At 37.3% G+C, this 25,077-nt stretch overlaps 1 protein-coding gene across 5 annotated transcripts in view; it reads right to left on the reverse strand.

The window, feature by feature from the left end:
• Nucleotides 1-2,846: 2,846 nt before the first annotated feature.
• Nucleotides 2,847-25,077, reverse strand: part of PHEX (phosphate regulating endopeptidase X-linked) — a 291,954-nt gene continuing 269,723 nt past the window's right edge. For all 5 annotated transcript variants that reach the window (XM_077146746.1, XM_077146741.1, XM_077146742.1 and 2 more), the window contains 4 exons: nt 24,366-24,431; nt 23,263-23,367; nt 8,714-8,790; nt 2,847-6,187 (listed from right to left, as the gene is read on the reverse strand). In XM_077146746.1, the coding sequence (XP_077002861.1) occupies nt 6,085-6,187; nt 8,714-8,790; nt 23,263-23,367; nt 24,366-24,431 (351 nt within the window). In that variant the 3' untranslated portion in view covers nt 2,847-6,084. The remainder of the gene's footprint in view (nt 6,188-8,713; nt 8,791-23,262; nt 23,368-24,365; nt 24,432-25,077) is intronic.

Genomic DNA, 25,077 nt, shown 5'->3' on the forward strand with positions numbered 1-25,077 from the left:
TTATTTCATAGGACATTTTATTTACCATCTGTATAGGATACAGTTTTAAAAGTTTAGAGTATATTGTAAATCCATGACAAAGCCAGAGAATCTTATATCCAGCTACCTCCCTAATTGAAACAATTAACAGAACAAAATACACATTCAAATGAAACATGTATCTAAACCATTCAAGAATAATTAAAATTATAGATTAGATTTTCTTTCACTGATCACAAATTATAATGCTTTTGTGGTGCTCATTTCCAAGCTCACTTTGGTGTGTTTATTAAAGCACGGTATCGTCAGATCACAGGGAGTATCTCATTTTCATTTTCATATCTCCAATTCTAAAGGGGATTAAATTATCCAATTAAGCTGTTAATTAAAAAGACTCCTACAGAATAAACTACAGGCTACCGATGGCATTTTAAATTTTCACTGTGCTGTGCTCAAAAGTGATTTTCTAAATTCAGAAGAGCTCAGAGCTGCAGCCCCATATTTCACTTCAGAAAGTATGGCTGAGATAGCTAGCAAAGAGCCAAACCCATTTCCTCTCCTTTACGGGCACACAGCTAGACTACTCTCCTAGCCTCTCCTGCAGTGAAGTTTGGTCATAGGACTGAGCTCTAGCCAAGGGAATATGATTGGAAGTCATGTACACAACTTTCAGGATTAGCCCAAACCTTCTACTTGCCATCTTCAATGCCTCTTGCTCTCCAATGGCATGTAAGCATGTGCCCAACCACGTGTTGAATATGGCCAAATCACAGTATGCAAGGAGCCTCTGTTCTTGATTCACCAACCCAAAAGGTATGTAACGAAAACAAGAAATAAACTTAAATTGGGTTAAGCCATTGCAGTGACCTATTTCAGCAGCTAATGTAGTCTCCATTAATAAAGCAAGTGAACTGAGGGACATGCAATCACTTTAAACCTAATTAGCCTCCTTCAAACTGTGATCATGCCCACTTATATATCTAAACACCTAAGAGATTTAATATCTCTTAGAGCTCATAAAATCTATCATATATACCATAGCAAGAGAGAATCTAGCCTTCATGCCTCCATTTCCCCAAAGCATCTCCTTCTGGGATCTTCTTTTCCCAGAGATCACTCATAATCTGTGTTATTTCTATACATCGTGTTTTCTACCATTACCCTACACAACAAATTCTTACTCCAAGGATCAGCTCAGAAACTAGAGTAAACTCTCCAAGAGGGGCACCAGCAGGCCACACTCAGTCACTTATGACCCACCAACTCTGTATCACTTGATGTCTAAATTCAATCCATCGATGCTATGCCACACTGACTACAAAACGGCTGTCCTAGGATACTGTAAACCAGTACTTTTCCAGGTTAGAACATATAAGTGCCAGAAATGTTTAAAATAATCAACAGAGGACTCCATTTGCACTGCCAGCCTAAATCAAAAGGCCCCATTGGTAAGTTAGCATGAATTCTATGCTATACCTCTGGATTTGGCTGGATATGGGCAAGAGTTGGGCTTTCATAGTCTTGTCCCAGTCAGTCATTGTCTAAGGGTCACCAGGAGGATGTAAATTCCAAGGCACTTCCAGTTCTCTGAAAGTGCACTGGACAAAGAGGCTCCAGTAGCATGAGGACAGCGATCCTAGAGAGTCACAGCCAGTTCAAAGCAAAAGCACAGAAGGTGAATGTGGGGAGCCCAAGAACAGTATAACGGTTTTGTGGGGACCACCAGAGCAGCTGAATGATTTCTTGTCTGTGCTGCAAACCATAACCCAATGTACTTGTATATCATCACAATGTTAATGTATGGTATGGTAATGTTTACATCCTCATCTCCCATGTTAGACTGGACTGCTCACTGAAGTCTAGTGATGTTTATCATCCACCTTAATACAGCTAGCTCACAGCTTTATGTATAATGGGTGCTCAGTTATTATGTGTTGAATGACTCTAAATTGACCAGATTGTTAAAAAATGGTGACAGATATTTTGGTTTGGTAATGTTCATTATCACTTTTGCAAGACCAGCTGTGCTGGTCTGAATCTGTTGTGTAGTCCAGAAAAGCCAAGTTCTTTAATACCCATTCAAAATTGCAGGGTGGAATATTTTTTTATTATTTCCATGGAGGTGTGATCCACCCGATTGTGGGTGGTAATTTTTGATTAGATGATTTCCATGGAGATGAGTCTCCCCTCATTCAAGGTGGGGTTGCTTACAGGAGCCCTTTAAGACGGAACCATTTTGGAAAAAACTTTAGAGCTGACAGAGCCCACACAGCCAGAGACCTTTGGAGATGAAGAAGGAAAAATGAAAGAAGAAGCCTGGAGAGAAAGCTAGCAGATGTCACCATGTTTGCCATGTGCCTTTCCAGTTGAGCGGGAACCCTGAACATCATCAGCCTTCATGAATCATCTTTTCCTGGATGCCTTAGATTGGACATTTTCATAGCCTTGCCTTAATTCGGACATTTTCACAGCCTTAGAACTGTAAACTTGCAACTTAAATTTCCCTTTTTTAAAAGCTGTTCTGTTTCTGGTATATTGCATTCTAGCAGCTTGCAAACTAGAACACCAGCCCTGTTGCGGCTGATAATTTCCTTAGTGGCCTCCCTTTCCCTCAATAGGAATATTATTGTTGACTTACATTCTGGAAGAAAAAACAATGACTGCTTTGCAAATACCTCATTGTCTATGGAGAAAGCTACCTCATTCAAATCCCAATTTTCTAAACCAAGAAAACAAATCTACTACAGTGCTTCGTATGTTTTTTTTTTTTTTGGGCAAGTATTATTGTCTAAAACAGAACTGTACATGTAATAGATGTAATAGGTTCAGTATTTTAAAAAAAGAGAAATAGAAAATCTTTGACCAATTGTTTATTGTCCGTAAAATAATTGTTCACTTTGTTTCATGAGTAGGGGAAGAAAATACAATCAAACGAGCCCCACAATGAACATTTAGATATAAAATGCATAATACAAGAACACCTTTCTTCAAACCAGTGTGGTGAGAATGTTGTTGTATGAAACAGTCTTATATTCTTCTATAATTTAATATGAAACTGAGGCATTATTAAAAAAAAATTAAGGAAGAAGCCTATCAAATGCTAAGTGATTACAAGGCATACTAATTGAATAAATGCAGTTAAAAATGGGGTAGTCTAAGGGATGAAGGTTGATCAAAAGGTCAGTGGTCCAAAGCACAGAGACACTGTCTTTCCTGACTCTGGGATACTTGACAAGCTATTTCACACATCGCCACTCTCTGGCATTAGCATATCCTGTCTGGCAAGCCACAATTTCTAGTTGCTTCTTAGCGATGCTCCAGGGCTAAATAAGATAAAATTTACGTGCTATGCTTGCTTTAAGCTCCATTGAGGAAAGGTACTAAATAAACTTCAGGATAATTTATGAATCTTGAGCTTGCATTAGTCATGTCTAAGTCCATCTTATAAAAGGAAAAAAATGGAAACAGAAGGCCAATGCTGAGTGCTTGGTGAAAAACTTTGACAAACTTTGAGCAATGATGATAAGCCCAGGACAAGACCATTTTATGTATGTAAAATCCTTGACTACTCTTATAGAATTTCACAGAAACCCGACTCCTTCCAATGACCAGACAATAGTTCGCTGGCAGAACATCTGGTATATGAATTGGAGAAGTGTGTTATGGCAGCCTTAGTCTTAGATCCAGTATCTAATTTCCTTTTAATTTACGATAATTATTTCATAAAACGTTATGGCTCTACTACAGTGGATGTGCAAAGTAAGGACTGCCAAAACTCTATCTTCTCTTCAGAGCCACATGCTTAGGCCAGCTTCACCCTACTTTCTTGTCCTTCCCTTCCAGTTGCATTTTATCTTCTTCCCTTTACCACTTAATCAGTGTATTTCTTCTAGCAATCTATTGAAGAAAAGGGAGAAGAGTGTATTTTGAAATTTAAACATAAGTATGTGCTTGGAAATCTAGTCCTACTAGAAAATTGTTCTAGCCAGTAGTGATGATTTTGTATTTGCTCTGGGATTGTTTTAATAATGGCCACCCTCACCTCAACTTCTGGTATAACTCCATTAAATCTTAAAGGTAATCAGGACAAGGTAACTGTGTCATTTAGAAACTGTGAGGGCCACAAATGATCACCAACCAGTTTTCCTAAGCAGCAAGAGATTTTACAACTTCCATTTGCAAAGCCTTAATTCTATGTTTTTATCAAACACTTTCTCTGACCTGCAGGAATGTGTTTATTTGGAGTTGAAGAGAAATCTAGAAAGAAAACACTATTCATATAAGCAAGACAAACTTAGCCGATTTTAAATGCCCAAGTACAGCAATCAAGCAAGGAGTATCTTTTATGTCTAAGGCAAATCAGAATAATTTCTCCAGGGAAAAGGCACATAAATTTCCAATAGCCCTGATCTAATGCTGCTTGTTTTTAGAAACTAAGGTCACATTAAGCCATGGTGAAGAGGAGGGAAAGGTAGCTACCCTTCAGAAGTTTATCCATTCGGAGAGGAGGAAGTCAAGGGGAAAATCATTCTCCTCTGACTAATGCAATGCAATTGTTTTCTTCATGATGGTGCTTCTCCATTTTCCTCCCTTCAGAAGTTCCCATGGTGACAAAAAGATGTGGCACACATGTCTTAAATGTATATATTTTTAATAAAAATAAAAGGATGCCAGATCACAAAGATGCAAAATGGCCTCCTGTGCCTAGTCTGAATTTGTCATGTCGCTTTTGAGATTTTCCTACTGGCCCATTTCCCCCAGCAACTCATGTGAGAAACAGAGTGGTGATTTTAAGAAACCAGAAATGCCAGGTAATGACTTTAAGGTCATTATAATTTTATCCTCCACATGCACTAGTAGAGATGGAGGAGTTTGCTGAAAAGGATAAGGCTCTGAGGATCAAAAATGTAGCACTGCTCTTTCTCACAGACTCTTTAGAAGACTTCAAGAGCAGAACTTATGTTTCTCTGGACTATGCAGGAAATTTTAAATTGAATCAATATATTTTAAAATGTCTTAGAGCAAAGAAATTTTTCAAAAACGTTGTTTAAAAGAGGTAACACTAAGCCCAAGCAGAAGGGCACTTTGCTTCTTCCTTGGTGTGGTATTTGTCCCTCAGCACTAAAAGGAAATGAAAGCCACACCCTCCTAATGGGGAATTAGAAAACCATCTTCTTAAATCCTGATCATTTCAGAAAAAGGAGCATGAACATATCTGAGGGCAACAAGGAAGACAAGAATTAGGCTAAAGAAACATATCTGGGGCTTTTTCCAACTGATATAACCATTAAGGTTCAGAGAGAATATCAAATTTTGGAGATTTTATCACCTAGTTTCCCTGCTGGTGTACGACTAGGAGCTTTGACTTCTTCTGGGACTTGACGATACGTCCCTTTTTGTCTATCTGACAAGTTCAAATCCTTACCAAGTAGCCTTTTTTCTAGCTTTTTTCACGCTGACTGAACAGGGCGATCAGCTACAGTAGACACAAGCTCTGAGGCACATTTTCATTCCAATGGGATCCAAAGCTGAAAGGCAAGCACTTCACAAACAACTGAAAAATAAAGATGCAAAATATTTCTAACTTAGCTACATTTGAGTTAAGAAATGCTGTCTAATGACTGTGCATAAAATTGTGCACTGCATTTGCAGAGCTTTAAGACCTCCCAGATATTCACACACACATCTTCATCACTGAGGGTTACAAGTTTGACAAACTGAAATTTTTAATGGATGCATTCTACTTAGGCTCTCTGCAAAGCTGTAGATTAAAATGGTATGTACCACTTAGCTGTGGCTAACACAATGAAATCGACAACCACAACAATTCAGCAAATAGCATTTTAACAAAAGTAAACTAGGGATTTATTTTCTTAGTTTGGGTTCTTAAAGAAACATACTTGGGTTTGTTTCTTGTATTCCATTTTTTAAGCTCTAGAACTTTGAATAGATACTGTTTAGGTTCAAGCAGGTCGCCTACACACATAATGAAAATGCAAGAAATATAAAAGTTCTCAGGGCATTATAGGTCTAAAGATGAGTGCTCAGTGTAGCATATGATGGCACTGTACAGCTCTCTCAGGATGGCATAAGCCAGATGTCCAGCTACCAGAGTCGGCAGGAGTCCATGCCTCTGTTCATCGTGGTATTGGGTAGACAGTTAAAAGCTTTATGGAATTCTTCAAAGTTGCTAATGGCACCGTTAACTCTGCAAAAGATATGTCAAAGTACAGTCATTTAATTCTTACATGTCAGCAGGTTCTGATTAGAACTGTAGCAGTGTATTGCTTAAAGGGATGCTGGCTTTATTTACTCTGCGTACAGGGGAAACAACTGAAGCTCAAAATGGTTAAGTAAGTTTCCAAAGAAATTAGCAGAGATGGGATTGACTGAATGCCAGGCAACTGCTCCCACTACACTTCCTATATCATAAAATTCCTATAAAATCATACCATCACTGATATTTAGCTTTTCTAACTTGATTTTTTATAGAGATTGCAATTTACATACAGTAAAGTGCACAAATCTTGAATGTACAGCTTGTTAATTTTTTTCATGTGTATATGCCCATATTACTGCACTCAGGTTAAGACACACAATGTTTCCAGCACCCAGAAGGTTCCCTTGTGTCCCTGACCAATAGTACCCCCCCACCCCCCAGTGATAACAACTATTCTGACCCCTATCGTCATAGATTAGTTTTGCTTGCTTTTGAACTTCATATAAATGGAATCACACAGTAGGGACTCTTTTGTCAATGATTTCTTTCATTCAACATTATGTCTTTAAGATTCATCCATGTCATTGCATATCCTACTAATTTTAAAGAAATCATTCAATCTAACAAAAACACTTTCTTCAAATTTCTGTTAGGTTTGGAGGGTCATATTTGCCTAGCATTTGGTTCATGCTGTAATCAACTAACGAATGGTGTCCAGTTGTTATAGATGAATAAATTTTTAAGAGGAGTTAGCTTCAAAACCTATATTCTTGCAAGTTCCCTGACTGCAGTTAAGACCTCAGATTTCTACTCAGCACTTTGATTGGAACTGCCTTTTGGAAGTGATATTTCCATTGTACACTTTCCACTGCACTCAAAATCTATAATTACTGCAGACATCAGTAACAAGCCAGGCAAAAACAAAATTTAAATAACTCTCCTTCATCTATTTCTTCCTCAACTGAACATTCAAAGGGTTGACTAAAGACTCAGCACTCTCAGTCACTGACTATTTTCTCCCTAATGACTTTGTTACCTATGAGCATTTGAATGAATGTAATGCCCTGTATCCTAAAACTTCTCATAACCTCTTGTGTTTTAGCTGGGATGTATGGATAGGGATACATATTTCATAGTGTAAAGCACCTGGACAAATGTTAAAGATAGAATTTACCTGATAATTAGTATGCATACCCTACAAATTATTACCTAAATTCCAACATTACTTGCAACTAGTTAATAAAAGGAAATTAAGTTTCTAAAAACATATCTATTGAGTAATTAATCTACTGTCTGGTTTCATCTGCACCATTTGTCAGTGGGAGCACATTCTAGTCCATTAGAGACCGTCAGCCTTCATGACAGTTGGGATCAGTGGGGAGAATTTCTAACACAGTGATTAGATTTTATGCTAGAGGGTAATTTATAGCCAATTTCTAAAGCAAGGTTTTAGAAATAAAATTTTTAAATGTAGGAGAAATTCTAGATGTTTTTCCTGCAAAATGCTAATGGATTCATTTAAACATTAAATATAAAGATATCCAGGTATAATATATTCTAAGCAAAGAATGAATAAACGTAAATTATTATGGTTTCTTGGATTTCTCATTTTAATTCTCTGGCCCGTACTACAGACCATTTCTCTCACACTATACAACATAGCCCAGGGTAAGTAATCTTAATTTCAATTTTATTTTTACTAAATATTTTACACATTTTGACAGTGAAATAAGATTGTAATTCATAATCCTCTCCCTTTCCCATATAACGAATAGTTTCTAAATATGAGTCAAACTAAAAGCTAAAATGCAGAGGAACTTTTGACTCTATATGAGTTATAATTGGTTAATGTCATCATATTATCTTTCCTTGTGTTCAGATTTATTTGGAAAGTGAGCATTCATTCATGTTTCGCCGGTGACTACATGAAAGAACAAGAGATGTTAAATAGGATATTCCTCAACACAAAGCTCTAGGTGTTTTCAAACAGAGTTCACAAGATCATAACCATTTCTAAGATAATACATAAAATATCATCCATTTCTTAGACAACAAAGACTGTTTTATTTGGCCCAGACAAAAGGTGATTGATTGGATAACGTAAATATTCTGGTTTTCTGAGAAGTGTCATATATGGCACCCATGGATTGCTGCCTTTCAAAACTCAGAAGATAATAAATGGGATTTAATACTAAGGCTAGGATTTGGATCCCAACTTATCTTTGGAATCTTGTACCACCTCATGGGTCTCTTGATAATGCACTATACTGGAGGTGTGCACAAGTGCCCACCAGCAGAAATTTAGTTGAGAGAAAGCTGGCTAACTAGCTTACTACTAACTAAAGACAAGATGCTTAGCTTCTGTTTGGCCAATTTTTTTGTCTGCAAAATGGTGAGCACACCATTCAAGATACAGGTTTTTGTTCGGGCTCCCTATTTAGCAGAGCACTGGGATGGCTGGGTGAGGGAAGAAGTGAGGAGATGCACAGTTGAAAACTGGTGTTGCCCATTTACCTAAACTGAGGGGGGCTGTGAGCACCAATTTGGACTTGTTCTCGGGCAGCTTCTGGTCTGTAGGAATTGCATCTCACCTAGAAGAGAAAAGCATCCCAATAAGTACACGTCTATTCCAGTTACATGTTTTCTACTGTCTTAACTGCTCCAAATTATACTGAACAATAAATTTTAGAATCAATGGATGACAAACAGTTTTTGTAGATCAATAAAAGGTTTCATCAAAGTGAATAATTTTGCAATTTAAGTAAATTAGGAAGCTTTCCAGACAGATACTTTAAATCAGTAGAGGACAGTATATTTGCCCAGGAATCAACAGTATATTCATCCAGTTAATTTAATACCTGAAATAATCAAATTTATCTATATTCATTCAAATCAATAAAATATATAAACCATCCATTACTGAGTATGGTCATGGGAAGTTAGTATTTTGCTCACCTTACTCTAGAACTGCACTTCCCATCACCCCTGAAGTTAGGCATGACTATATGACTTGCTCTGGCCAATGAAATGCAAAGCAGAAGTGGTATGTCACTTCCTGGAAGAAGCATTAAAAACCTGGTAGACTATATGGGACATGACATCCAGGGGTTAAAGTCTCCCTGGCAATGTGGGAGAGGACTCCCAGGGATGAATCCAGCCCTGGTACTGTGGGATGAACAATTCACCCTGACCAAAAGGGGGAAAAGAAGTGCAATAAAGTATCAGTGGCAGACAGAGTTCAAATAGAGTTGAGAGGCTATTCTGCAAGTTGCTCTTATGCAAGATTCATTTAGACGTTGTGACCTATCATGACCTAGCAAACCCCAACCAGGACCATTCCAGCCAATCCTAAAGAACACCTAAGGCAATCTTTAAGATTCCACAAGGGTTCCATGTACTAGGGTAACTTTCCAGAAACCTACAACCTCCAGATGGGTCCCTGGACCAGATAAGTCCTGAAACCTAGAGGGCTCAGCCTCTCCAGAACATCAGATAGTTCCATCTCCCTACCCCATATGAGTGACAGCCCTTTCAACATGAAAAAGTTAGAATGGCCATAGCCCAAACACCCCTAAGGAAAGGGATAGAAGATCAAAGGTGATGGTGGAGTTATACAGAGAAGATAGGATTTAACAAGTTAATATGATTGCTGAATCATTAAATTAATAACTCTTTTAGTCTCTAGTACCTTAGAGCAGCTAGAAGTAAAAACCTAAAATTGTGGAATTGTAACCCATGTCAAACTCTGAAATATGTTCTACAACTCATTGTGGTGCTGTGCTTTGAAGTTTATCGCTTTTTTGTATATGCTATTTTTCACAAAAAAGAAATAAAAAAGTCTATCATAAAAAGAAAAAAACAAGAAATGAAAAAACGACAACAAAAAACAAAACAAAAAACCCAAACAAACAAAAAAAGAAAAAGCTAATTGTGGTAATAAAAAAAAATTTAAGTCTTCTAGCCTCGTATATTCTGGAGCAGCTAGAAGGAAAAATCAGAGAGGCTCATATAGTAGCCCATGACAAACTCTGGGGTCTGTCCTGGAACTACTTGTTGAAGAGCACTTTGAAAACTATTGCTTTTTTATTTCTTTGCTTTGTATATATGTTATACTATACAACAAAACAGTTAAAAAAAAAAACTGGTAGAAGTTTTAAGAGCCTTAAAAACAATTTAAGATGTTATGTAAAGGGCCTGTGCACATTTCATCATATATCTTTCCTATTCCTGTTGTGACCATGGAAGTACATGCTGAGATAAATACTGTAAAACCCAGGTCCTTGAGTAATAACTATGAGCAGAGCCACACTGTTGACCCATGTTGGACATGGAGCGCAAACAAGAAATAAACTTTCATTGCTTTTTTGTTTCTGCAGCACAACCTACTTAATCCTGACTTGAAGTACCTCTTGAAATATGATATAGTCTTGAAATAGGAATAGAACTAGGACACATGAATGTGAAAATGGAGAACATTCCAAGTAGAGGGGGAAATGGGAGCAAAGACACAGAGGCAGAAAAGAGAGGAGCATGCTTGAGAAAAAAGCAAGGCATTAATTTTGGCTGGAATATGTGGTGCATAATGGGTAGCAATGAGAGACCACGTGAGAGAGAGGATGGTGTCAGCGTTCTAAAGTCCTGAGCAACAGCCTAATGTGTTCAAACTATATTTAAACACTGTTTTTGCGTAGGAAAATGATACAATCCATAGTTTAAAAAAATTTATCTGGCAGAGGTACACAGTAAGAGGAAGAAAGCAGAGACTAATCAGAAGATTCTTTACACGCAACAAGAAGGTTCTCAATAGATATTCACTTGAAACAAGGAGAAATAAATGAGAATGGCGAGAAGTAGAAGAAATGAGAAGACTGAGAAAAAACTGACAGGTCTTTGCAACTATATGGATATAGGAAGTAGGAAAGGTAATATGATGCTATTGTTTTTGATGAAGATAAATCATCAATCACTGTGGTTCTTAATTTGACTTTGACGATGTTTTTGTAATGTGATTCCTTAATTTCTTCAGAAGTGAGCTAATACGAGGTTGTTTCTGGCATTCAATTTTACCTCATTTCTTATGTTATTTCTTCTTATATTCTTAACATTATTATATAGTATTCTCTTTGTGTCATATATCATTTAAGAGAGTTCTAAAAACACATTACCCATTTTCCTACTACCTTCTCAGAAGAGAAAATAATTTTACTCCCTTTAAAAACTAACTCCAATGTGCAAATGACTGAAAACCTCCTTAATTTTGTCAAAGAGAAAAGTTCTAAGATAAGTTTCTCATTGGTGATATAAAATAGCTTTCAATTTTTAAATAAACCTTTTTAGTTTAAAATAAATAAAATATGGTTTGGTATTTTATTTGGAGACATTTCAAAATTACGACCGTAATGTCATTATCAATTAGTTTATATCATCTACAGAGATACTTTGGACTAGGATGTAACTAGTAAACCTGACAGACCCTTGTACTTTGTCCTCTAGAGCTGGGGTCAGCAAACTTTTTCTGTAAAGGTACAGATGGTAAGTATTTTAGGCTTTGCAGTTCATAGGTCTCTGTTACAACTGTTCAACTCAGTCGTTGTAGCACAAAAACAAACATAGGCAATATACAAATGGATAATCATGGCTGTTTTCTGATAAAATACTATTTATAAAAACCATGTTTGACGTACAGACCCAGTTATGCCAACCCTGCTCTAAAAAGTTCTTTCCATGCACTTATTTTAGATATCTGATGCACTACTGACCTAAAAGAAAGTCTCCTTGGTTGAACTATGTTAGTCTTACACTTTTCAAGCAATTCTTCTAAAAATGTCAAATGTCTTCAAGGTACCCATCATCTTTGCTGGGTACTATGGCGATACATAAGAAATAAAAGGAAACAGAAGAACAGCTTTGGGGATAAAACTAAAAGTCTTGCAATTTTTTAGAATACTTTAGTTATCAACCGCATGGTAATGGAGGTAAGCATAAAACAAGTTGAAGAGAAAAGAAGATAATGGGGACTAAAGTTGTTGGGGAAGAGTTTGTGGAAGATGTGGAGGAGGTGAAACTCAAATGGACCCTGAAGGACGAAGACGGGATTGAATAATCTGGGGGGCCAAAGGGCACACTACAAAAGGAAAAGCAAAAACAAAGTCACAGAATCAGTAATGGGCATGGCAGTGGGGGTGGCAGTGAAGAGACCTGCCTGCCTAAGGTTTAGACCTGTGAAGATGTGGGAAATTGAAGCTGGTTGAGTGGGTCAGGCTGAGGAGAACTCTGAGAGCCAGATGGAAATGTCTGGCCTTGACGTGGTAGACCTTTGGGAGCCACTGTAGAATAGTTCTTTCAGAAGGTCACTGATGAAATAAAAGTGGAATTTCAGTGGCATGTAAGACAGACAGTGTTGGGAAGATGCTGAAATCAGGAAAATTTGCCAAAAGGCTGCTGGAATAATCCAGAGTAGAAAAGATTAAGGCTTAGCCTATAGATGTCAAGGTGGGGGTAATGAAAAGGAGGTTGAATCAGGAAAGCATTTAAAAGGATAAAACATCTAGCTTGGGGAACACATGTCATTAAAAGGAAGATAGAAAAATCAAACCAGACCTAATAATCTAGGTCTTCTAACTAGGAAGATCCAAAGATTAGTAGTGTATTGACAGAAATTGTAAACCTATAAAGGAGAGCTATTTTTGTTGATGACGCCAATTTTGTTGACATCAGATTGATAAATGGTAATTTATTTAGTGTTGTCATATCTGCTTTAAAAAATAAAGGACTAGGGGTGCATGGGTAGTTCAGTAGTAGAGTGCTTGCCTTCCATGCAGGAGACCTGGGTTTGATTCCCAGACCATGTCCCACCCTCCAAAAAACAAAACAAAACAAAACAAAACAAAAAAACCAAAAATAAAGGACTAGGACTTCTGGGAAAATGTTGGAATAGGATAGGCTGAGTTCACCCCGTTCTGTGGAACAATTAGAGAAGTGAGAGAAAAACAACTGAGACAGGGGTTCCTGGGTACAAGTGACTAGAGAGGGACTTCTACATTATATAGGGAGGACTTGGATGAAAAAGAGGAGAAATTATGATTAATTTCACGGGGTGAGTTTATCTGTACCTGGGGTGGGCTGCAATGTGCTGGCTAGAGCAGGAGCCATAGGAGTCCCATGCTCTACACGCCCATCACCATATCAGCTTGAGAGAATTTCCTTTAGCTCTGCATCCAGGAGCTCCGGCGGGGAACCCAGAAGTGAGCAGACTAGGTATACACTGCCTACCTGCAACCCGAGGCAGGCTGCTGTGAGTGCCCAGTTTGAACTGAGACTGTGAGGCCCTCCCCTTGGGAGGAGGGAGGGACACAGAATTGAGCTGAGCTGACAATTGGCAGCTGAAAGAGACTCCCTGGTTCCCGCTGCTTTTATCCTTTTTCCACAGAGGCCCAGAGAACTCACAGCATGCACAGGCAGAGAGGAAGGGGCAGGGGAGAGAGTTGTGCCAAACCACCAGGCACTCCCGGGTTGGTTGTGGGGAGGAGTAGTTGAAATACTCAGTCCTACAGCCCAAGGTCATTCCACACAGGAGCCTGGGGACCACCAGACCCACTGTGCCCACAAGCAGATTCTCTGCCAAGGTGTACACTGCCAAACCCCCAATTCTAGGGTTGGCTGTGCTTACACAGCTTTGACCGGCTTTGCACCTTGTTGGATCCTGGCCCAGCTGGCTGATGTAGTCAGGGAAAGTCGAGCCTGAGGGGAAGAGGTAGCCCAAGAGTACCATGTGCTTGGAAGACAAGGAAAGTGCAGTCTGGAACACTGCCTTTCTGCCTAGCTTTTAACAGATCTTCAAATAGAGTTGCATTTTCTGCATGAGGTCCAAGCATTGGTTTGGTAGGGAATTACTGACAAACCAAGAGCTAAAGGAGACCTCACTGCAAACAAAAGCAACTACAAAACCTCAAACTAGTAAGGGAAATCAACTTTCAAAATAACCTTATCAAGATAATCAAATGCCTTGAAGGCAGCAGAAAATCAAAAAGCACATGAAGATGCAAGAAAATATGGCCCAGGCAAATGACCAAATTAAAACACCAGAAGAGATACAAAATTTGGAACAAATCAATGATTTTCATACAAATAACCTAAATAAGTTGAATGGGTTGACTAAAGACATAAAGGATATCAAAAAGACAGTAGAAGCATAAAGGAGAATTTGAAAGAACAAATAGAAAAATAGCAGATCTTACAGAAATGAAAGATAATGTACATCAAATTTAAAATATTCTAGAGACACACAACAGCAGATTTAAAGAGGCAGAAGAAAGAATAATAAGTGTACTTGAGGACAGGACAACTGAATTCAAACATGCAAAAGAACAAATGGGGAAAAAGATGGAAAAATTTGAACTGGATCTCAGGGAAATGATGGACAACATGAAGCACAAAATTGTAAGGATCATTGGTGTCCCAGAAGGAGAAGAGAAGAGTAAAACACTAGAAAGATTACTTGAGGACATAATTGGGTAAAACTTCCCAACCCTTATAAAAGACATAAATATGCAAATCAAAGAAGCCCAATGAACTCCAAATAGAATAAATACAAATAGACCTACTCCAAGACATACTAATCAGACTATCAAATGCTGAAGAGAAGCAGAAAGTCCTAAAATCAGCAAAAGAAAAGTGATTCACCACATACAAAAGAAGCCACATAAGGTTTGGACTACTCAACAAACACCACAGAGGTGAGAAGGCAGCAATATGATATACTTAAGATTCTGAAAGAGAAAAATTTCCAGCCAAGAATTCTTTTTGAAGCAAAGTTATCCTTCAAAAGTGAGGGAGAGATTAAAATTTTCACACAAAAACAAATGCTGAGAATTTGTGGACAAGAGACTAGCCCTTCAAGAAATACTAAAGGGAGCTCTGTTGGTTGAAAAAAAAAAAAAAGACAGAAGAGAGAGGTCTGGAGGAGGGTACACAATTGAAGCGTACCAATAAGGGTAACTTAAAGGATAAAAAGAAAGAGAGGGGGTGCACGGGTGGTGCAGTGGTAGAATGCTTGCCTTTCTTGTGGGAGAACCAGGTTCAATTCCCAGACCATGCACCCCCCCCCAAAAAAAAAAAACAGAGAGGGAAAAATATATATAGATCTGACAAATAAATACCATAATAAAATGGTAGATGGAAGAATTGCCTTTACAGTAATAACTTTGAATGTCAATGGACTAAACTCACCAATTAAAAGATACAAATTGGCAGAATGGATTAAAAAATATGAGCTATCTATATGCTATTTACAAGAGACTCATCTTAGACCCAAGAACACAAATAGATTGAAAGTGAAAGGATGGAAAAAGATATTTTATGTAATTTATAACCAAAAGAAAGCAGGAGTAGCTATATTAATATCAAACAAAATAGACTTTAAATGTGAATATGTTATAAGCAACAAGGAAGGATACCAAATATTAATAAAAGGGACAGTTCACCAAAAAGAAACAACAATCATAAATATCTATGCTCCCAGTCAAGGAGCTCCAAAGTACACGAGTCAAACACTGACAAAACTGAAGGGAGCAAGAGACGTTTCAACAATAATAGTGGGATACTTCAATACACCACACTCTTCTGTAGATAGAACAACCAGACAGAGCATCAATAAGGAAATAGAGAACCCAAACGAAGTAAAAAGTAAACTATACATAGCAGATATATATAGATCACTCACACCCCAGAACACCAGGATATACATTCTTCTCTAGTGCTCATAGAATGTTCTACAGGATAGATCATTTGTTGGGACACAAAACAGGTTTTAAGAAATCTAAAAAGACTGAAATTATTCAAAGCACTTTCTCTGACCATAATGGAATGAAGCTGGAAATCAATAACCACGAAAGAACCAGAATTATCACAAATATATGGAGATTAAATGACACATTCTTAAACAATCAGTGGGTCAAAGAAGGTATTGCAAAAGAAACCAGTAAACATCTGGAGATGAATGAAAATTAGAATATAACATAAGTTATCGGATGTTGCAAAGAGTGCTGAGATGGAAATTTGTTGACTTAAATGCCTATATCAAAAAAGAAGAAAGAGCAAAAATCTAGGTCTTAACTACTCATCTGGAGGAACTACAGAAAGAACAGCAAACTAACCCCAAAGCAAAAAGAAGAAGAGACTAAAGATTAAAAGCAGAAAATTGAAATTAAAGATTAAAGCAGAAATAAATGAATTGGAGAAGAAAAAACAATAGAAAGAATCAATAAAATCAAGAGTTAGCTCTTTGAGAAAATCAATAAAAACGATGGACCCCTAGTTAGGCTGACAAAGAGAAAGAGAGAGAGGATGCAAATAAATCAGAAATGAGAGGGGTTCATTTCCATGGACCCTGAAGAAATTTTAAAAATCATAAGAGGATACTATGAACAACTATATGCCAACAAACTAGACAACTTAGATGAAATGGACGAAATCCTAAAGATACGCAAACAAGTTACACTGACTCAGGAAGAAATAGAAGATCTCAACAAACCAATCACAAGTAAAAAGATTCAATCATTCTTCAAAAATCTTCCTACAAAGAAAAACCCAGGGCCAGATGGCTTCACAGGGGAATTTCATCAAACATTCCAAAAAGCACTAACACCAATTCTGTTCAAACTCTTCAAAAAAACTGAGAAAAAAGGAACACTACCTAACTCATTTCACAAAGTGAACATCACTCTAATCCCAAAACTGGAAAAAGATACTACAAGAAAGGAAAAATTATAGGCCAATTTCTCTAATGAATATAGATGCAAAAATTCTCAATGAATTAGTCACAAATCGAATCCAAAGGAACATTAAAAGAATTATACACCATGACCAAGTGGGGTCTATTCCAGGCATGCAAGGGTGGTTCAACACAAGAAAATCCATCAGTGTAATACCATATATTAACAATTAACAATTTGAAAGGGAAAAAATTACATGATTATCATGATGGATGCTGAAAATGCATTTGAAAAAATGTAGCACCCTTTTCTGATAAAAACACTTCAAAAGGTAAGAATTGAAGGAAACTCCCTCAATATGATAAAAGGCATATATGAAAAATCCACACCCAGCATTATACTCAATGGTGAGAGACTGAAAACTTTTCCCCTGAGATCAGGAATGAGACAAGGATGTCCACTGTCACCACTATTATTCAACATTATGCTACAAGTTCTAGCTAGAGCAATCAGGCAAGAACAAGAAAAGGCATCCAAACTGGTAAGGAAGTAGTAAAACTTTCATTATTCATAGATGACATAGAAAGTACTATACTTGGGAAATCTTGAGAAACCTATGACAAAGGTATTTGAGCTAATTAATTCAGCAAAGTGGCGGAAAACAAGATTAATGCACAAAAATTAGTAATATTTCTATACACAAGGAATGACCTAATTAAGAAGAGAATTAAGAAAAAGCTCCATTAACAATAGCAACTAAAAGAACCAAATATCTAAGAATAAACATTATCTGAAAGAGAAAAATTTCCAGCCAAAAATTCTTTTTGAAGCAAAGTTGTCCTTCAAAAGCGAGGGAGAGATTAAACAGAACCAGGGACCTGTACATAGAAAACTACAAAACATTGCTAAAAGAAATCAAAGAAGATCTAAATAGGCAGAAAGGCATTGTGGGTTCACGGATAGGAAGGCTAAATATCATTAAGATATTAATTTGTCCCAAACTGATCTATAGACTCAATGCAATGCCAATCAAAATTCCAACAACCTACTTTGAAGACTTGGAAAAGCTAGTTATCAAATTTATTTGGAAGGGAAAGGGCCCTGAAGAGCAAACAACATACTAAAAAAGAAGAATGAAGTGGGAGGACTTATACTTCCTGATTTTAAATCTTATTATAAAGCCACAGTGGTCAAAAAAAAAAAAAAAGGCATGGTATTGGCACAAAGATAGACATATTGATCAATGGAATCAAATTGAGAGTTCAGAAATAGACCTCCAGGTCTATGGTCGGTTGATCTTTGACGAGGCCTCCAAATCCACTGAACTGGGATAGCACAGACTTCTCAATAGATGGGACTGGGAGAACTGAATATCCATAGCCAAAGGAATGAAAGAGGACCCTTACCTCACACTAAATATAAACATTAACTCAAAGTGGCTCAAAGACCTAAATATAAGAGCCAGTACCATAAAACTCCTAGAAGAAAATATAGGGAAACATCTTCAACTTCTAGTAAGAGGAGGTAACTATTTAGATCTTAAACCCAAAGCATAAGCAATGAAAGAAAAAAACTGGATAAATGGGAACTCCTCAAAATCAAATGCTTCTGTGACTCAAAGGACTTTGCCAAAAGGTGAAGAGGCAGCCAACTCAATGAGAGAGAATATTTGGAAATCATATATCTGGTAAGGATTTGATATCTAGTATATATAAAGAAATCATACAACTCAAAAACAAAAGAACAATCCAATTATAAAATGGGCAAAAGACATAAATAGACATTTTTTGGAAAAGGAAATACAAATGGCTAAAAAGCACACGAAAAGATGTTCATCTTCATTTAGCTATAAGAGAAATGAAAATCAAAACCACAATGAGATATCATCTTACACCTATAAGAATGGCTGCCATTAAACAAACAGGAAACTACAAATATTGGAGAGGATGCGGAAAAATTGAGACATTTATGCACTGCTGGTGGGAATGTACAGCCACTGTGGAAAACAGTTTGGCAGTCCCTCACAAAACTAAATATCAAGTTGCACTATGACCCAGCAATACCACTACTCAGTATATAACAAGAGCTGAAAGCAGTGTCATGAACAGACATTTGCACACCAATGTTCATAGTGAAGTTATGCACAACTGCTAAAAGATAGAAACAATCCAAGTGCCCATCAACAGACAAGTGGATAAACAAAATGTTGTGTGTGTGTGTGTGTGTGTATATATATATATATATATATATACACGATGGAATATTATGCAGCAGTAGGAAGAAAGGAGGTCCTGAAGCATATGACAACATGGATGAACCTGAAGACATAATGCTGAGCAAAATAAGGCAGACACAAGAGGATAGATACTGTATGATTCCACTAATATGAACCCCTTTGAAAATGTAAACTCAAGAGTCTTAAATGTAGAAAATAGGGGACCTAGAGATAAACAGGAACTAGAGAAGGGGTAATGGTTACTTAATCTGTACAGACTAGTTAATGACATTGAACTTAAAAGTATAGAAATGGATAGAGTTGATTGTAGTTCATTAATGGGTTTGCGAGTAATAGTGCCATATTGAAGGTAAACATGACTGGAAGGGGGTGTTTAGAGCCATGTACCTCACCGATTAGCACTACAAATATAAATAAATTCTTGCATGAATACTCAAAAGTATGACATTTGTACAAAGAATTAATAGAAGGGTATATTGGAAAAACTACTTATTGCATGGCATGGTCTATATTTAACAGGAATATATCACTAGAACCACAAGACTAGGGGCAAATAACTGGGGGGGTACAAGAGTTAAGGGAGTTTGGGATTTTGTTTTTGGTGTGGGTGTGTCTGTTATTTTTCTCTTTGAAACAACGAAAATTGTCTAAAATTAAGAGTGATGATGACTGTACAACTATGTGAGGATACTGTGAAACAATGATTGTTTATTTTGGATAAAATACATGCTATATGAATATATCTCAACAAAACCTGCAGATTCAAAATAAATAAACAGGGAGATTAAAGTGCTAGAAAAAATGTAGAAAAAGAGGTATGCCTATTCAATGTTGGAAGGGTAAGTAGAATGGGGAAACCCCTCTGGAGGATAATGTAGTGGATACACAAGAGGCTAAATATGTGTTCGCCATATGATTAGTCAATCCTGTCATTGGGAATATATTTGAAAGAACTGAAAGTAGGGACCCCAATAGACATTTGCACACTAATGTTTATGGTGACATTATTTGTGATACCCAATGGCTGGAGATGGCCAAAGGGTACACTGACAGAGAAGCAGAAGGGTGAACTGTGGGGTATGGAACATTGTGCAGCTACAGAGAGGAGCAAAGTCATGAGGCATACAAGGATGCGAATCAACCACGAGGACCTTATGTTGAGCAAAGTAAGCCAGAAATATAAGGACAAATATTGTATGGTCTCTTTCAGAAAATACTTATGAGTAAATTGGGGCCTAGACGGTAAGCACTCAGAGTAGTTACATTTATTCCTGAGCTTTAAGTTTTTATTTCTAAATTCTGAGATCTGTGCTATATGTGTATAACCTGGTATTTCCCTGGAACTTTGGGTACCTCTGTGACACCTAAGATTCAGAGCTGGAGTTCTGCAGCTCTGAAAGTAAGCATTTCTATATACAGCAACTGCTAAAGAATCTGAAAAAGAGATCAGGCTTCAGTTAGACATAAGAACAAAGCCTATCTGTCTGGGACTAAGGTAAATCAGAATACAGGGGAAAGGATGATAACATCTATATTTTAGAACTTCACCTACTATATGAGACTAAAAGAAGACAGGTTTATTTTGTCCAAAACCTAAATTTTCTGAAGCACACAACCTAACTTAACCTGTCTGGCCAGTTGGTTAAACAACCTAAACACACTGAGCCTAGAACTGGGAATGAGGTCTTGTAATTCTGTGTACCTTAATATAATACCCTGATACATTCCAGAGTATGTTGGGCAGATAATTTTAAAGTACTGGCAAAATCTCTTGAGGTATGTGGTAGTTAGATTCAGTTATCAACTTGGCCAGGTGAAGGCACCTAGTTCTGTTGCTGTAGACATGAGCCAATGGTACGTGAACCTCATCTGTTGCTGATTACATCTGCAGTGGGCTAGGAGGCGTGCCTGCTGCAATCAATGACGTTCGATTTAATTGGCTGGTGCTTAAATGAGAGACTCAATGTAGCACAGCCCAAGCAGCTCAGCATACCTCATCTCGGCACTCGCAGCTCAGCCCAGGCCTTTGGAGATGCAGAAAGGAATCATCCCGGAGAAAGACGTTGGAACCCAGAGTCCTGGAGAGAAGGCCAGCAGAGATTGCTTTGTGCCTTCCCACATAAGAAAGAACCTCAGTCAAAAGTTAGCTGCCTTTCCTCTGAAGAACTAATGAAATAAATCCCCTTTTATTAAAAGCCAATCCATCTCTGGTGTGTTGCATTCCAGCAGCTAGCAAACTAGAACAAGGTACTAGAGAAAAAACTTTCCCACCTGGGAAATCCCTGATACTTTCTCAAACATTAGGACTCCCAAGTTAATAGGCCTGGCCCTTGATCTTGAGGCTTGAACTTATGAAACTCATATCTGTAATGGAGAAGCCGAGCATACCTATAATAATGCCTAAGAGTTGCTTCCAGAGAACCTCTTTTGTTGCTCAGATGTGAGATGCCTTTCTCTCTCTAAGCCCAATTCTGCAAGGAAAATCATTACCCTTCCTCACTACATGGGACATGATGTCCAGGGATGAGCCTGGCCCTGGAACTGTGGAATCAACAATGCCTACCTGACCAAAAGGAGGTAAAGAAATGTAATAAAATTACATTATCAACATATCAATGGCTAAGAGCTTTCAAATAGAGTTAAGAGGCTATTCTGGAGGTTACTCTCATGTACGCTTCAGTTAGATATTGCTATTGCCATGGTATGCCAAGTCCTGATCAAAAGTATTCCTGAAAAACACTAAAGAATACTCAGAGGTCTATCTGAGCTCTATAAAAATTTCGCTCACTGTTTATTTTTCAGAAACCTAAAACCTCCACATGGTTGCTAGGCCAGATAAGCCCTGAAACCCAGAGTTACCAGTCTCTCCAAGGGCATCAACCAGTTGCATCATCCTATCTCATTATGTTCACACCCCTTTTCAACATGAAGAAGTTAGAATGGCCATGGTCCAAATATCCTAAAGACTGGGAGAAGGATCAAAGGACAAGAAGAAGTTGTATCAGAGAAGATAGGATTTAACAAATGAGTATGATTGATATTGATATTTCTTCTTAGTCTCCAGTCTCTTAGAGCAGCTACAAGGAAACACCTGAAATTGTGAAACTGTAATCCATACCACACTTTGAAATTTGTTCTAAAACTACTTGTTAACATGTACTTTGAAATTTATTGCTTTTTTTGTATATATGTTATATTACACAATAAAAAAATGTTAAAAAATAAAATAAAATAAAGGACCTCAAACAGGTAAGAATCTTTTAACCAAAGTCCACCACAGAAGACTTGGAAATAAATGCGCTTACTGGAGAGTGAATGAAAGGGCTTAGGAACCAGAGGTTCTACTGAGGAAATATTTTGACTCTTGAACATGCACATACACGTTTGCCCACTGGGAGGCCCTGTATCAGAGCCTTGTCAACCCATCCCTGACCTCTTCAAAGATAAGGCCTATACATTTGTGATGAAAAACCTGTACAATAACCAATAACAAAGAAGAACTGGCATTTGCCTCATGAGTCAAAGACTCAGATTCAGAAGGCTGCCTTATCTGGTGCACATCCTCCTTTTTTCCCTATATTAATCACTTTCAATTTCTGCTCAGGAAGCCCACTAAACTCAAAGCAGAGTGACATGACTGTCCCTCCCTTTCTTGTTGTCTTTCAGCTCCAGGAGTTTTCGCATCTTCATTTGACAGTTGGAAACCTAGCCTTTAGTGTCCTCCATAGGTTGAGAGTAGTAGGAGAAAGTAAGTTCACAGATGAGGCAAAGGAAGAAAAGAAAGCAGGAAAGGGCCATGAAAACCAAAGAATGAGTCACTAGAGCAATGGTATCAAACACATTAAGAAGTCAAGCTATACCGCAGAAACATCAAGTAAGTTGCCTTAAGGTTGGTAACCTACTTGATAAAAAATACAATAAACTTTGATTCAGTTCATTAATTATGTCCCACAGAATACTAACAAGATGAAAAGCATCCTGAAAATAATCAGCAAGGTAAGATTTTGGCTAGAATCAAAGTTTTCCCGTTAATTTTTTTTTCCCAAGCCTTTGATTAAGGGAATAAGGCAAAGTCCCAAATTTCATCTTTAATATCCTTTCTTCAATCTACTCACGTGAGCATAACTCAGGAAGAAGAGTTGGTTGTTGGTAAACGCGATGCCTGGTAGGAGAGGCTCTTCCACTCCCTGCCTTTTGTCACTTATCCATTTCCTGTAAGCCTAGTCAGAGAAGCAGAATAGATGATTCTCGGAAATGACTTTTTTCCTCTTTTCTCACCCAGAGAAGAGATACAGGAAATATCTCTACCATGTACAAAATGCAGTGTCAAGTTTTCCTGTAAGGAAACAAACACCTGGAAATGCAAGTGAATGCCATCTTATTTAACAGTGAGACAGGTTTACCTGCAAAAATCTTACACCCAACAGACACCAAAATAACTGGACCAAAGTAGGCAGATCTTAAATAATTCTAAAAAGAAGCTATTCTTTCCATTTCTACCAGGGTATAGACAAATCTAGCACAATGAATGGCAAGGCCTTTGGCAACAAATTTCAGAATCAACATATTTCCAATTCTTCATTTTGCCAAGTAAGAGGAAGAACTACCATCTTCTATCACCATCATCTTATAAACTATGTTTTAACTAGAATATAGGGAGGAGATAACCTCAGAATTATAGCTGGGTCTTTAAATGGAAAGCATTTAGCCTTATGAAAACCTTTCTGCATTATTCTTACGTTTCTTGTTTAACCACAGACTAGTGGAAGATGAAAACATTATTGTGGACTCTTACCTGACCCAACCGCATATGAAAACCACTAGCCTGTGGCCATAATTTAGAAGTTTGGTATTTTAAGAGAGAATTATAAGGAGGTCCACAGAGAGAGCTATACTCAAGGAAAACCCATATGAACCTAGCGCCCCAGGGAGATTCTTGCAACGTGCTGTGATATTACTATGACTGTGTTTTCTGAAAACCATTCTTTAAATACACGGTTCTAGATATTGAATATTATTGTTTAGGGCTACTTTACACCCCAAAAAGAAAGAAATGCAGCTCTATTTATATGAGTCAATGGTAAATGTAATTTTATCTATAGAAAACCCATAATATCCAGCTCCTCAAGAACATGTCTGTGGTGTAAACTGAGGTGCACTGACACAGTGTTTCAGAGCTTAATTTTAAAAATCACAGCAAAAATGTAGCAGTGCCTACCCGAAAAGCTTCCCGCAGACCTCCATTATCGGCAATATTTTCTCCCAGAGTCCTCTTCCCTTTAACCTAACAAAAGAAAATAGAAAGAAAGAAAAAAAGAATGTTTCACAGTCAACTATCATTCAATGAGAGGCATACAAATATTATAGCAAGAAAAAGTGTCATATTTTAAAGAGAAAATTACATTCAATAAATCAGAGGTAGTCATATTGTGAGATGCCAAACTAACCCCAGCAAGGTGCTCCCAAATATAATAAATTATATTTTATTATGCAACACATTTCTTTCTCACCCACTTCTTTTTGCTCACTAATTCAGCCAGCACCAATAAAATGTTAACAAGATTCTGAGTTTACATTTAAATGTAAATAAAATGTTAAACTGATTCTAGTTTAATGAGGAAAAATAGAAATGTCAATATACAGATTATTTTCTTTGATTAACTCACATAATCTAGAGTATTCTTCACACTATGCTGATTATTTCCAAAAATTTACTAACCATATAGAAACAAAATTTCAAGACCAACCATCATCATTTTACCTTCAGCAATCTCCATGAAAAATTAAAAGGAGGGTAGTTCTCATGGGAAACAAATATCAGATGGAAAGTACTACAAATCAGAAGGCTGAGTTTTGCAATATATATGACAACCAGCCAAGCATGGTGAAGAAATTCTTTCAAACATTTGAAAATTGTTTCTTAAAATTTT

This window comes from Tamandua tetradactyla, chromosome X (genome assembly GCF_023851605.1).
Source record: "Tamandua tetradactyla isolate mTamTet1 chromosome X, mTamTet1.pri, whole genome shotgun sequence".
Taxonomy (NCBI): Eukaryota; Metazoa; Chordata; class Mammalia; order Pilosa; family Myrmecophagidae; genus Tamandua; species Tamandua tetradactyla.